The sequence below is a fragment of the Microtus ochrogaster genome, chromosome 5, assembly GCF_000317375.1.
Source record: "Microtus ochrogaster isolate Prairie Vole_2 chromosome 5, MicOch1.0, whole genome shotgun sequence".
Lineage (NCBI taxonomy): Eukaryota > Metazoa > Chordata > Mammalia > Rodentia > Cricetidae > Microtus > Microtus ochrogaster.
In genome coordinates, this window is record NC_022012.1 from 14797746 (window position 1) to 14812792 (window position 15047).

Below are 15047 nucleotides of genomic sequence, written 5' to 3' on the forward strand. Positions count from 1 at the left end.
AGAGAGAGAGAGAGAGAGAGACAGAGAGACAGAGAGAGAGAGAGACAGAGAGAGAATGTAGGTCAGAAGACAACGTGTAGGAGTTGGCTCTCTCCATCATGTGGGTCCCCTGGATGCCATCTCAGGTAGTCAGGGTTTAGCAGTAAGAACCTTTACCTACTGAGCCATCTCGCCGTCGCCAGTCAACCCCTCTCTTAAAATATGAACATGAATCCTTCTGTAAGGAGATGGAGATGGAGCCCAGGGCCTGCTCATCACTAGACAAGTGACTCACTACCGCGCCACACCCGGCCCGTCAGTCTTGTTAGAACTCTGTAACCCTCCCGCCCTCACACCTTGCTCTGTTTTGTTGGACATGGGGTCTCGTGCAGCCCAGGCTGGCCTCCAACTCTATGTGGCTGAGAACGATCATGGACACGCGGTTCCAAGTCACTCTGAGGAGGGGACCCAGGACTTCCTACACGCTGGACAAGTGCTCAGCCAACCGAGACCCAGCCCCGCATCTCAGGCTTGTTTAAATTCATTTTTTTTATTTTGGCAAAGGAGCAAGAGAGACATAAGCAGAAGGGAGACTGAGAAAAATGAATCTGTTAAAACCCGACCCCGACAGCATATGGTTGGGCAAGAATTTGGCTTGGAGTTCCTTAGCAGAAAACTCAAAAAGTGAAAACTGGTCACTTCTGCCATCCCCAGTGTCCCGAAAGCAAAGTACACCAGATGCTCCAAGAAGCAGCTACTATTTTTGGTACCGAGAACAGGCGGGGATTTCTCCCACGGCCTCCCAAAAAGGACTCTGTGATGTCACCCACGTCTTTCCGGGCAAAATCCAAAATCTTTACGGTTAGGAGCTGCCCCTCCCCCTTCTCCCTTCTCTCCACCACCCCTGCCTGCCCTTCACTCTTCTTTCTTTTTCATCTTTATTTTCTTCCTTTACATCTCTTTCTCCCCCTCCTCTCCATCTTCTCTTTTTCCCTCTCCTGTTCTTCCGTCCTCTCTCTCTCTCTCTCTCTCTCTCTCTCTCTCTCTCTCTCTCTCTTTTCAGACAAATTCTCAGTCATGCGCCCAGACTGGTTCAAGCTCACAGTCTTCCCTCCTCCACCCTCAGAGTGCTGGGACTCCAGATGTGCACCACCACATGTGGCCTCTGGGTGTTTCCCACTCCTATTCTGTCAGAGTAGAACCCACTCCACAGGGTCCTGCTGGACTCATGTTCTCGACTGACGATTTGAGTGCTGTGTAACCCAGGCAAGTTGTTTAACTTACCTGTGCCTGTTAAGTGTCCCTATTTCACAAGGATCCCTGGGAGGACAGAATGGTTTAAAAAGAATAGCACATGCATTTAGAATTAGAAGACAGACAGAGTTACAGAAGTTGGCTATCATCACCATTACGCGGCATAATTTTCTCGATGATGTGGAGGATGGGGCCCAGGTTCTCACAGGTGCTATGCAGGCACTCTATCCCTGAGCTATACCCCAGCTCTGCGGCTACAATTGCCACCTCATAATAGCCCAAGGCCAGTTAAGTAACTTTTAGGTGTGTGTGTAGGCCAGAGGACAGCCTCAGGACTCGCTCATCAGGAGTCACCCACCTCTTTACAAATATCTTCTCATTTTGTGTGCTGACACGTAGAGGTCAGAGGTCAGAGGCGGTTCTGTGGAGTCCTCTCCTTACCTGTGGAACCTGGGGGTGGAACTCAGGTCACCAGGCCTGCACAGTAAGCCCTCTCAGCCACTGAACCATATTGCCAGCCCTGCCTTAACGTTTACACAGTCTCTCCCTGGTCTGAAGCTCTCAATTCAGCTAGACTGGCTGCCGGTGATGCCCAGGGCTCCTTCTTTCCCTGCCTCCCAGCACTGGGATTACAAGCACGTACCGCCAGGCTCACTTAGTTAAAAATAGAGTCTTCATGCTTGCAAGGCAAGCACTGTACCAACTCAACCATCTCACAGCCCTGTGTTTGTCCTTTTCAAATTTAATTTTATTTATTATCATTATTATTGCGTGTGTGTTTGTGTGGATGTGGCGGCCATGTGATAGCTTTTGGGGTAGGTTCTCTCTCCGCCTGTGGGTCCTGGGGCTCAACTCAGGGCTTCCGGTTTGCCACCTTGCTAGCTCCTAGACATTTTTGTTTTTATTTGTCTTCTTAATCACTATACTGGCATGCCTGACTGCTCTGAAAGAAAAGAGGTTTATTTAACCTACCACCCTAGAGGTTCAAGGACACAGGGCTGTCTCAAGGTGGCTCTAGAGACTGCCTTGTGATAGATGGCGTCACAGCCCACGTCAGAAGGGTACAAATTCCTCACGACGGGCAACGCTAATTATCAGCTTGACGGGATCTAGACCCACCTGGGAAATGGGCAAGCCTGTCAGGTGTTATTTTGATTATACTGTGTACTGGTTCATTTTTGGTCAACTTGATCCAAGCCAGAATGACCTGGGAAGACGGACTCTCGATCGAGAAAATTTCTCTATCAGATTGGCCTGTGGGCCAGTTTCTTGACTGACGGTTGGTATCGGAGGACCCAGCCCACTGCGAGCAGTGCCAGCCCTGGCATGTTTAAGAAAGTGGATTAAGCAGGCCATGGGGAACAAGGGCGACCCTCTGTAATCTCGGCTGGAATGCCTTCCTCCAGGCACCTGCCCTGACTTCCTGCCCTAACTCCCCATATATTGGTCAAATAAACCTATCTCTCACCAAGTTGTTTTGGTCATAATACTACAATGGCCAGACTGAAACCAAGGTTGGGTGTGAGAGCTGACAAAAACAGTAACCGTGGGCTGAGCAGCAGCACCCGGTGCTTTCTTCTGTGACTGTCGATGCCGCTCGACCTCCCCGCCATGATGGACTCTACCCCTGAACTAGGAGTCAGAATTCAGTTTGTTTTAATTAAAAATCATTCTTAAATTTTATACTTATGGGTGTTTTGCCTGCATGTATGTCTGTGTGCCACATACGTACAGAGGCCAGAAGACAGAATTGGATCTCCTGGGACTGGAGTAACAGACAGTTGTGAGCTGCTATGTGGGTGCTGGAAACTGAACCCAGGTCCTCCGGAAGCACAGTCAGTGTTCTTAGCCACTAATCCATTGCTCCAGCCTTGTTACTTGGTTATTATTGTAGCGAGGGACATGTGTGTCACAGCGTGCATGTGGAGGTCAGAGGACAACTCAATGGAGTCAGTTCTCTTCCACCTTCATGTGGGTTCAGAGGTAGACTCAGCTCCCAACCTTGAGCAGCAAGACCCTTTACCCAGTGAGCCATCTCATTGGCCCTGTGAGCCAGAATGGATTCTTGGTCTCTGAAGTTGCTTTTGTCAGGGTATTTCTGTCACACCAACAGGGAAAGATGCACATCTCCAGGTCAGAGCCAAGGAGGCTGGGCCCACAGTCCCTCCCAAACATGGTAATAATCTTTCAGACCACACTTCTTTTTTGATTGAGACAGTTTCTCAAGGGTACTGGATCCCAGCTGAGCTCCACCTCTTAAAGAACACCTTGACAAGGGCTGGAGTGTACCTCGTTTGTAAAGAGCTTGTTTAGCATAAATGAGACAGACTCCATCCTCAGGAAGAGAGAGAAGGCGGTGGAAGAAGATCCCAGCACCACAATGACTTGGAACCTGTGGTACCGAGCAGCCAATAAAGGTTACTGAAGCCCTAGCAATGGTTATGCATCTGATTGAGCCCTTGGCATCTACTAACAGGTTTAATCCTTACCACGAGAGATGCCACTTTTCTCTAGGGCAGAGAGAAGTCAAGACTCAGCCACAGTGACACAGCCTCCCTTCAAGCTATATGGTCACAGCGAACATGACCTTGAACATGACCTTGCTGTCCTCCCCCTGTCTTTTTCCTCTGAACATGGGTCCCCATGGCCATTCAGGACTCAGGGTGTGACTGAGACAGACCTCTGCCCAAGACAGGAAGTGGCATGGGGGTGGGGAATTTTTTGTTTCTTTGTTTTGGGTTTTTGAGACAGAGTTTCTCTGTGTGTAGTTCTGGCTGTCCTGGAACTCACTCTGTAGACCAGTTTGGTCTCGAACTCAGAGATCACGCCTACCTTTGTCTACCAGTGCTGGGATTAAAAATGTGTGCTACCTCTGCCCTGAAAGGGTGGGGAGTTTTGTCTGTCTTGCAGATGTTCATTGAATGACTAAATGTTGATGAGCTGGTAAGTTAGGGACTGAATGTCGTCACACATTCACAGTGAATAGCCACCCGTCCATTGCCCACCCCCTCCACCCCGCCTGCACCATGCCGCTCCCTCCCTCTCTCCCAGGAGGCTGAGATCAGGCTGACACAGGCCCCCAGCAGGTCATGAAGCAGTTCCGGAAGACGGGTTGTGATAAATGAATCAAGGACACGCCAGGCTGCTGCATCTGAACCGTGTCGGCAGCCAGCCCTTTGGAGGGCTTGAAATAATAGCCAGCTGCCTTTGTCAGACTTGGAGGCGCTCAGCAAATCCCAGCTAAGTGATAAGCTTGTCAGGCCTTAAAAAAGATAGTGGCTCACCTGGCCAGGCTGAAGGGCAGGGAATCCTTGGGGCCTCCTCAGTGTGAGCCACAGTGGCTCTGCCCAGGACAGCTGGGAAGCAGAGCAGGTAATAGTGTTGAGAACGCCCACCCCTCACCTGTTCACACATCAGTCACTCGCTCACTCATATATTCTCAACTCACGATCCATCCATCCACGAGCCATCTAACCAGGATCTGGCCACATATCCATCAATCTGTTATCTATCAACCCATGACCACCCATCCGTCCATATGGATCCTCATTCATTCACTCATTTATCCATCCATTCATTCATCTATTACCTATCCATCCATTCATGTATCCATTAATTAGTCTATATTGCTATTTCTTTGTCCATGCATTCAAGCACCCATTCATCTAGTATCTCACCATCCTTCCATCCAACTTTTATTTATCCGTCCCTTCATCTACCCATTCATCTCTTAATCTCTCTATTCACCCTTCCATCTACCCATCCTTCCATTTGTATATTCATTCATTTATCCATCCACCCTTATACTTATTTTGCGTGTGCGTGTATATGCATGAGTGTGTACGCATGTGTGGAGGCCCAACACTGGGGGGTTTACTCTATAGCTGTCCGTATTATTTTTTTGAAAGTGTCTCGGGCTGAATTCACTGACTTACTGGGATTTCTGGCCAGAGAGCTCCAGGGATCCCACTGTCTCTGCCTTTCCAGAGCTGAGGTCACCGGTGCACGCTGCCATGTGAAGTTTTCACATGGGTTCTGAGGTTCCAAACTCAAATCTGCATGTTTGCATGGCATGTGGTTTACAGACTAAGCCATTTCTCCAGCCCCATTTTTTGTTCATGTTAGAAAGGGTCTCATGTAGTTTCAGGCTAGTCTTGAACTGCTGACTTTCCTGTCTCTCCCTCCCAAATATTGGGCTATCAGGAATGCCTACCATGCCAGGCAGGGAAATGACACAACATGAACAAAAATCTGCAAACAACCAGCAGAGTGGAATTTCCCTCCCTCTCAACTGAGCCACGTTAAGGTTTGGGTATATGTGTGCTGGAAGCTGGTCCTGGTGATTACCGGGAGATGGTTCTCTGAAGAGGCCGATGTGTAGCAGTTTCCTCCAAGGTTAAAACCTTCCATCTTGAAAGGAAACTTAGTTTTTTCCAAGACAGGGTTTCTCTGTGTGGCCCTGGCTGTCCTGGAACTTGCTCTGTAGACCAGGCTGGCCTCGAAGTTAAGAGATCCACCTGCCTCTGCCTCCCAAGTGCTGGGATTAAAGGCGAGTGCCACCACTGCCTGTCGGGTGTAAAAGACACAAGCACTGAAGAGGTGGCTCGATGATTAAGAACACTTGTTGCTCTTGCAGAGGACCAGAATTTGGTTGCTTGCCCCTACGTGGTGGTTCACAATCATCTGTTAACTGTAGTCCTGGGATCCAACTGCCTCTACAGAGGGCAGCAGACACAGCAACATCCATTAAAGTAAAACACCCAAATACACAAAATAAAAAAACAAATCTAAGTGCCAGGCGGTGGTGGCGCACGCCTTTAATCTCAGCACTCGGAAGGCAGAGGCAGGCAGATCTCTGGGAGTTCGAGGCCAGCCTGGTCTACAAGAGCTAGTTTCCGGGACAGGCACCAAAGTTACAGAGAAACCCTGTCTCGAAAAAACCAAAAAAAAAAAAAAAATCTAAGTTGTCTTTTTCTTAAGAGAAGTGAAACAACAGTATGTTTTAGGGCAGGGCGTTTACAAGGAGGTGAAGCAACAGGATATTGTAAAGCAGCAGCAGTTCCAATCTGTGGATTGCAACATCTTTAGAGGTCGAATGACCCTTTCATAGGGGTCACATAGCAAATATCCTGCATATTACATATTTACATTATGATTCATAGCAGTAACAAATTTATGGTTATGATGTCGCAATGAAATAATTTGATGGTTGGGAGACACCACAACATGAAGAACTCTATTAAAGGGTTGTAGCATTAGGAAGGTTGAGAACCACTGTTGCAAGAGGTTGCAAAAGTGTCTGTCCTCCAGGAAAACTCCTTAAGACAGGAAACCAACAACTCAAAATAGCTGCAGGAAGTTCCTGAAACTGACTAGATTCACTAGGCCCCTCCCTGCCCATGAGTATGTAAAGATTGTTGAGAGTCACTCTCAGACAAGACAAGCTGCAAAGAGGACCCTAAGACAAGCCCAGCTGCCTGGAAGAGGCAGAGACCAGCTAAGCTTTCTGGAAAGGACGCTCTCCAACCTGTCAGCTGCCTGCAGGCTGTGCAGTATGCTCCAGGTTCCCAGCTGTGTGAGGAAAGTTGCCATGCTCTAGTGGACTGCAATGATGTAGCTGTCTTTGAGTCTTTTCTGCTCCTATAAGTAGGCTCACCCACATGCCTGTAAGTAGCCCACTAAAGCACAATGGTTCTCCAAGTTGGGTTTGGTGTTATTTGTACTTTGGTCTGTCATCAGTCCCCTGTCTGTAGATGTTAGCTCACCCCAGGAAAAGTCTCATACAACAAAGACTAATGCTGGCTCATGGAATGATTAGTGCCCACAAGAATGGGTCACTATAAAAACAGTCTAAAACTAACTAACTAACTAGCTAATAAAATAACTACAAAGGGTGCGCCTTGCCAGGCATTTTGGTTCACACCTGCAGTTCCAGCACTTGGAGGCCGAGACAGAACAATCCTAAGTTCAAGGCCAGCTGGGGTGGGGTTATGTATGGAAACCCTGACTCCAACGACAACTAGCAGGTAAATAACAGAAGTGAGCCTGGGTCCTGAATAGCCCCGACTTCCTGTCACATCGTGTGCCCCTGCTGTAGTTATTCTCGGCACTGGTGATGACATCCATCATGAGCCCCTTACCAAAGGGTAAACTCATAAGAACACGCAAGCTTAGGAGTCTCAGCCCCTAGACATTTCTTCTTCATACGTGACCCAGTCCCTAGAATTTTCTTACAGTCAAAGGAAATAGAGTAACCCAGCCTCCTCCCCCCGCTTAAATGCTCCCCCCCCACACTTACATACATATGCATGCATGTACGCACATATGCACATATGTACACACTGCGACAGTGCTGTGTGACAACCCCATACAAGAAACCCTGTAGTAGTACATCCATGGCAGCCATGTTAACAATTAATAATAAATAACAGGGGACATTTATTTCACTCCTCTGAGCGACACCCTGTGCTAAGTGCTTGGCAGCTAGTTTCTCATGAAGAACCCAGTGAGATTAAGCCATTATGAATGAAGTCCTGGATCTGCTTCTTCCTCTCCCTTGGTAGGTTGCCAGGTACATCACTTGGTCTGTGTCATCTGTAAAATGGCAGTAAAAATTCTCTCCCTCACTGCACACACACACAGTGCACATACACATCACATAATACAATACACATGCACACATATATATGCACACACATCCACACATACATACACAGCACGCACGCACACACACAAATAAACCAAGTGAAGAAATGAAGGAGGTGCCTGAGCAGGAAGATCCTGATGCTGCTGAGCTCTGCCCTCCACATACACTGCAGACACGGCTCCATCATTTCAGGAGTGTGAACCTGGGGGCTGACTTGCACTATATCTGAACCAATGTGGGTGTCACGGGCATGCTTTGGGGACGTCATCGACTCCTGTCCACCCAGAGCTACTCGCAGTGCTGAGCATGTGGTCCGCAGTCCTGGGCTCTCGTCACACACTACCTGCCAGCCTCCAGAACGCTTGTGGGTGCCCTGCTGACTTCTCTAATAAATGTCTTCTTTGAAATAAGTTTAGATTTATAGGAAAAATTCCACTAGACAGCCAGGGGGCACCCGCCTGGTCGCCCTCCTCCTGCACTGTTAATATCTTACATAACCCCAGCACAGGGATCACAATGGAACCCCCAACACTACTAACTGAATTCAGACTTGTCCAGTTTCTCCAGTTTTCCCACTCAAGTCCTTTTTTGGGTCCAGAATCCAATCCAAGATCCCACACCGCACTGAGTCACCTCATTTTCTTACTCTCGTCTGCTCTCGAACAGTGTCCCCACTCCTTCCTGTGACCTTGACAGCCTTGAAGGACACTACTCGGAGTTTGTAGAATGCCCAATAGCTGTTTGGTTATGGAAGCCCTTGATTGCCCAGTTCTCTAAATGGATCCTCAGTCCCAGACCCTCCTACTGGTTCTTATGCCCAGGAACTTCACTAGGTCAGGGCTCAGGGGTAGAGCCCCTGCTTAAAATCCACCAGTGAGGGGCTGGGGTGTGGTTCAGGGGTAGAGCCCCTGCTTAAAATCCCCCAGTGAGGGGCTAGGGGGCGTGGCTCAGGGGTAGAGCCCTGCCTAGAATCCCTCAGTGAGGGACTGGGGCATGGCTCAGGGGTAGAGCACTTGTGAGCATGCACAGGCCTTGGGTCCCACTACCACTACCAAACCCCCCCCAAAAAAGTAAAATAAAGGGGGACCAGGACCCACATTCCTACACCCGTTTCATCTGTCTGCAGGTTCCCTCAGATGCCTGCTGCCTGTCGGCAGTTGCTGCGGCTGAATTACTGAAGGAACAAATTCCAGATCCACAGTCATTTAGCTCTCAGTCCACAGCTCCCTGCCAGAGGCCAGATCTAGCGAAGTTCACAGAGACATAAAAACGCCTGTCTTCTCAGAGAGATTCCGTTTTGATCCTTTTTGTGTTGACATCAAGGACTCATTTCTTTAATACTTAGCGGCTTTTGAACCAAGGATGGGAGCGCTAACTGCATTTGCATCAGACAGCTGGTTTTCCAGGTGAGCTACAAGGCCTCTCCAGTGGCTCCTCCTTCCACTCGCTGTCTCTGCTTCCTCCGGGTTTTCTCTGGGCTTCTGGCAGTGCTGGGCAGTCAGACTGAGGGTTCTAGAATTATCCACAGACTCTGAGGTCTTCTTTGCTACACAGACCAGGGAAGCTTCGTAAGAACTAGCAAGGGCCCAGGTTACCTGCCACAGCCTACTTAAAATAAGTGTTTCCAATTTTTATTTTATTTTTATTTATTTTTTTGTGTGTGTGTTTCCAATTTTTAAAAACGATTGGTTATTTTTAATTTGTGTGTGTGAGAGAGAGAAGGCAAGGGCTGGTACCTTTAAAGGCTAGAAGAGGGCAAGGAACTGTTGTGTGCCACCTGCTTAGCTGCTGGGATAGGAACTCAGGTCTTCCGCAAGAGCCTTTAATCACTGAGCCATCTCTCCAGCCCCTTGTTTTTAAAGTGGGTATTTGTTTATTTATTTAGTCATCCATTTGGGGGAGGGCTGTCATGATAAATGTTCAGAGGTCAGCAGACAATTTTGGGGAGGTGGTTTTGGCCCTCTGACGTGTAGGTCCCAAAGATGAACTCCATTCGGTCCTCATTTTTCCTGGCAAGTGACTACCAGCGAGCCATCTTGAAGATCCAAAGGAGCGGTTTCAAGTTGCATCATTGTGAATGTCTCCATATTTGCAATGGGGATCAAAAAGCCAGTCTCTGGGAGTGCCGAGCAGATGCCCTTTCCTAGCTGGCAACCGGAACCCACCCTTTAACCTCGCAGCCTGCAGATCCGGTTGCTTTCTCAGCCCTAAGAGGGTGGGAACGGAAGATAAATGGTGGTTTCTCAGCCTGCAGGGTCCATACTGTTGGAAGCCCCGGCTCCGGTTTAATCTCTCACCTGAAGTTTGTCAGAAGTAAAAATGAGCCCGGATGAGCTTTTTAGACACTTCCCTCGACTTACAGGAATTCAATTTCTGGCCAGGGTATAAATCTGCAGCCCTCAGTGCCCGCGGTGGGGGCTGGGTCTGAGCTTCGGCAGGGGCTGGAGTTCGGAAATCAATCCCGCTGCGCGGAGAGGTCGGCGCGGGAGAAATTTATCTTCCGTGGCTGGCGGAGGCGTTTGTACGGATAGCCAGGGACACCCGGGCACAAAATGAAACGTTTGCTGCAAGGAGGCTCCCGGGCAGGTTGGATACAGGCGGTGGAAGCTGTGCAAGGACAGGGACATGAGGGAGAGGAATTACCTGCTGCCCAAGGAGCCCCAGGCCAGCAGCTGCCTGCCGCTTGGGACCGCCTCCATTGGCTCCTGCTGAGTGCCTGGGGGTCCCGGAGAGCAGCTGGTTTGCCACCCTTCCACCCCCCTCCTCTTCTTTCATTCTGTGCTGTTCATCGAACACAAAGCTTGAGCATGCTAAGCCAGAGCTCTGCCACTGAGTCCCAGCCCCTCACTGGAAGATTCTAGGCAGGAATCTACCATTGAACCACACCTCCAAGGTGGCTACTTCCTTTGGGTGTCCTGAGCATTCAGCATTCGGGTGTACCCCTGAACTTAATGTTCCAAGGTTTCAAACAAATGTCTAAATGCATTCGGTCCTTTCAGCTGACTCTGGATCCGAGTTTTCTGTGTCCAAATCTTAGTTCTGCTGTGCGATGCTGGGCTAGTGACTTAACCATTCTGCACCTCAGTTGCCCTCCTGCAGCTAGAGGCTAAGAGTAGCAAGAATGTCAGGGGCTCTGAAGAAGCCGCTTGCAGGGTATTTAAATGGTTCACCTGCTGGCATAGCAGGGCACATGGGAGGCAGAGGTGTGGCGACCCAGAGTCCAAGGGCAGCCTGGGCTCTTTGGAAAGACCCGATCTCCAAAGAGGCAAACAAAAGCTTCCCTATGCAGTGTGGCACACAGGGAATGTCATAACTGCTTTCAAAATAAAAAAATAAATGGATGAGCCTGGGATTCAGGAGGCAAAGGCAGGCAGAGTCCCTATGAACTGGAGGCCAACCTGGTCTACATAGTGACTTGCAGGCAGCCAGGGTTACACAGAGAAACCTTGTCTCAACATAAACAAACAAACAAATAAATATTTGGGTGGGTGTGACCTAGAGTACAAAAAAGGAAGAGTCAGGCAGTCTGAACTTAAATGTTTTTTCCAGTTACACTCTATGCACGTGTGTGCATGTGTTTATCTATGTGTGCTTGCTTCTGCACACGTCATGGCCTGCGAGCTTGTGGAGGTCAAGGGCAGTTTGTTGGAGTCGGTCAGTTCTGTCTTTCCACCACGTGGGTTCCAGGGATCAGACGTAGGTAGACCAGCTTGGTGGCAAGGGCCTTTACCCACTGAGCCATCTCACAGACCCCTGACTTGGCTGTGCAGTACCCAAAGTGGACCACTTGTTTACCATCTCTGGGCCTCAGGTTCCTCATTTCCCAAAAAAAGAAGCTGGTGACAGTACAGTTGAGGGCTTAGGGATGCAGGGAGCTAATGTATTCTGAGTGCTTAAAGCCTGCAGTTCAGAGAAAGCTTACTAGAAGCCTGAGGCTGTTTTCCTCACAAAGGGGGTTAGGACAGCAGTTCTGGAGCTCCCCAAATTCACACCCAAGCCAAGAAGAGACAGTGAGGAGGCAATCATAAAAAGGGTGTGACAACTGCCAGATGAATGAGCAGGGCTGGCAGAGGGCCAGCATCCTGGAAGTGGCAGTGACTGAATAGAACGGGAGAACGAGCTGTGGGTCTGGTGGGCACAGGGCACCCGCTCATCCCTGGGACATCCACTGAGCACCTACACTACACCCAGTACTGTCCCAGGCTCTGGAATGCAGCTATGAATGAGGTCATGCCTTCCTTGGGGTTCTGCTCTAGTAGAACAATCCAAACGTTACCTAATGAGGGCTGAAGATTAAACTAGGGGTGAGGGTGGCGGTGAGGTCTGGAAGGTGAGCTAGGATGTTCTCCTTTTCCCCCCCAAATCTAATTTCTCCTCTGCTCCAGTCTCTGCTCGAGAGGCCTGTATAGCCACCACTTTTATTACTGTAACAGATTGCCTGAGGTTGACTAATTTATAAAGAAAAGATGTTCATTTCATTTTACAGTTGGGGAAGATGAAAGACAAAGACCTGTTGGGTAAGTTGGGTTAGCCACAAGGTCCCCATCACCACCATGTTAGCCCTGAACTCATTGCATAGCTCAGACTGGTCTTGACTCACAGCAATCCTCCTGTCTCAGCCTCCCAAGCACTGGGGTTACAGTTACACACAATACCACCCAGCACTTTGTTATTTTTGGGCTGCTGTGTGTTGACTGGCTTTGGAGCCCGCATCCATTCCCTTTCACAGGCCCTATCTCCACCCACAGGCACACTGGGTATTAAGATGTGTGCTTCTGGGAGGAGACACAGTTTATCCCACAACTGAGCCAAAGCAGCCACCGCAACCCAGTTCACACATTCCCTGCTCTTTCCCACCTCTTGCAAAGAAATCTGTGTCCAAGGCAGAAAGCTGTGGCCCAGCATTTGCCTGGCATGCACGAAGCCTTTGGTTCCGTCCCCAGGACACAAAGACAGAATGCACTTGCAGGAGAATGGGCGGCAATGGCCATCTGGGTCACCCGAGCCTTTTGTTAGTAAGAATAGGCCACTTGAAGGGAAAATCGATCCTGGCAGAGATGGGGAGCAGTAGCTCCCAGGCAGAGAGGCCCTATGCCTCTCTCCTCCTTTGCGGATGACAGCCAGCGGGAGCTTGCCATTGTTCTGCCAGGTGGCTAAGCCCAGAAGGGCCCTCAATCATCAGGCATTGTGGCCAACTGCACCTGTGTCCCGCCCGCTGAAGGAGCCCTGGCAGGCACCTCCCGCCTCGGCGTTCCGGAGACCAGCTCCGCAAGTGGTCATTGCATTATCACCCATGGGCCCGCCAGGCACACAGCCTTGCCCAGTGCTTGGGCAAAGAACTTTGCATAGCGCCTTCTCCTAGCCCTCTGACTTGAACCTTCCTGTGTGCCTCAGTGTCTCTGTGTGTAAAAACAGAGCTTTTGGTATGTCTTAGGTGACCAGTCTCCATTGCCAGGAGATGCTAGTGGCAGGGGCTTCTGTGTCCTCCCAGACGGGAAAAGGAACCACCAATGCTGGATGGCTCCAAGGAGGGACTTGAAGATGAGGTGAAGGGTGACTGAAGAGCTACGGAAGCCGTGAAGACTGGACAGGGGCTAGAGTCGTGGCTTGGCAGTTAAGAGCATTTACTTGAAGAGGACCTGAGCTGAGTTCCCAACCCCCACATCCAAAGCCTCACAACCGCCTGTAACTGCAGCTCCAGGTATACAACGCCCTCTTCTGGCCTCCATGGGTACTGCACTCACATGACATTCCCACACAGACACACACCCATACACATAAAATAAAAACAATTAATCTTTAAAACAAACAAAAAAGTGCTGCCACGCCAAAGTTGGGCAGGGAAAAGATGATATGCTGACTAGTTTTATGTCAACTTGATGCAAGTCAAAGTTATCTGAGAGGAGGGAGCCTCACTTAAGAAAATGTCTTCATAAGATCTGTCTGTAGGTGAGCTGGGTGGTGGTGGTGGCGCACACTTTTAATCCCAGCACTTGGGAGGCAGAGGCAAGAGGATCTCTATGAGTTCAAGGCCAGCCTGGTGTACAGAGCAAGTTCCAGGACAGGCTCCAAAAGCTAAGAGAGAAACCCTGTCTCAAAGGGAAGGGGGATATCTGACTGTAGGTAACCACTTAATTAGTGATTGATTGGGGCAGGCCCAGCCCACTGTGGCTGGTGCCATCCCTGGGCTGGTGGTGCTGGGTTCAAGAAAGCAGACTGAACAAACAATGAGATGCAAGTCAGTGAGCTGCTCTCCTCCATGGCCTCTGCATCAGCTCCTGCCTCCAGCTCCTGCCTTGCTTGAGTTCCTGTCCTGACTTCCCATGACGGTGATGTGGAAGTCTAATAAACCCTTTCCTCCCCAGCCTGCTTTGGTCATGGTGCATTGTCATAGAAATAGTAAACCTAAGATGGTGTAGCCAGAGTCCAAAAGTTTTAGCCACTGTTCAGGACACTGGGAAGTGGGAGACTGTGCTAGAGAGGAGGAGAGGGCCTACAACCCCTCCCGGTTCCCCTGTCCCCAGCCTGCAAACTCCCTCCGCAGCCTTCCCTTGCCAGAAGCAAGCGGAAAGCCAGGGAGCAGGGGCACTTGGGAAATGGTCTACTCTACAGAGCTGTACACAAAAGGGTCTGGCGTGGGCTCCAGATACACAGCCCACACTCCGAACTGACAACCCAGATTCCTGCCCTCCACAGTTGTCCCAAGCAAGTCACCCCCTGTGGGACTTTCACCCTTGTTTAGACACCCCAAACAAGACTCAAGACTTGGAAGGAAAGAAGATAATGTTCTATGTTTTTCTTCTTTTGTTTACTGTTGTTTTTGAGACAAAGTCTTTAGTTTTTGTCTTTTGGTTCGGTTTTGTTTTTGTGTTTTGTTTTTCAAGACAAGGTTTCTCTGTGTAACAGCCCTGGTTGTCCTGTAACTCACTCTTGTAGACCAGGCTGTCCTCAAACTCAGAGAACCATCTGCCTCTGCTTCCTGAGTGCTGGAATTAAAAGCATGCGCCATCACCGCCTGACTGAGACAAGGCCTTTCTGTGTAGCCCTGGCTGTCCTGGAACTCACTATGTCGATCAGACTGGCCTCAAACTCAGAGATCTGCCTGCCTTTGCCTCCTGACTGCTAGGATTAAAGTTATGTGCCACCACACCCCACAGTTCAATTTTTT

The 15047-nt window shown here is 49.6% G+C and overlaps 1 protein-coding gene across 3 annotated transcripts in view; it reads right to left on the reverse strand.

Annotated features, from left to right (window-relative positions):
* Positions 1-15047, reverse strand: part of Olfm2 (olfactomedin 2) — a 79275-nt gene that overhangs the window by 17343 nt on the left and 46885 nt on the right. The window contains exon 2 of one of the 3 annotated variants that reach the window (XM_026779186.1): positions 4518-4589. The exons of the other annotated variants lie outside the window; for them this stretch is intronic. Within the exon in view, the coding sequence (XP_026634987.1) occupies positions 4518-4589 (72 nt within the window). The remainder of the gene's footprint in view (positions 1-4517; positions 4590-15047) is intronic. 3 annotated transcript variants of the gene reach the window in all.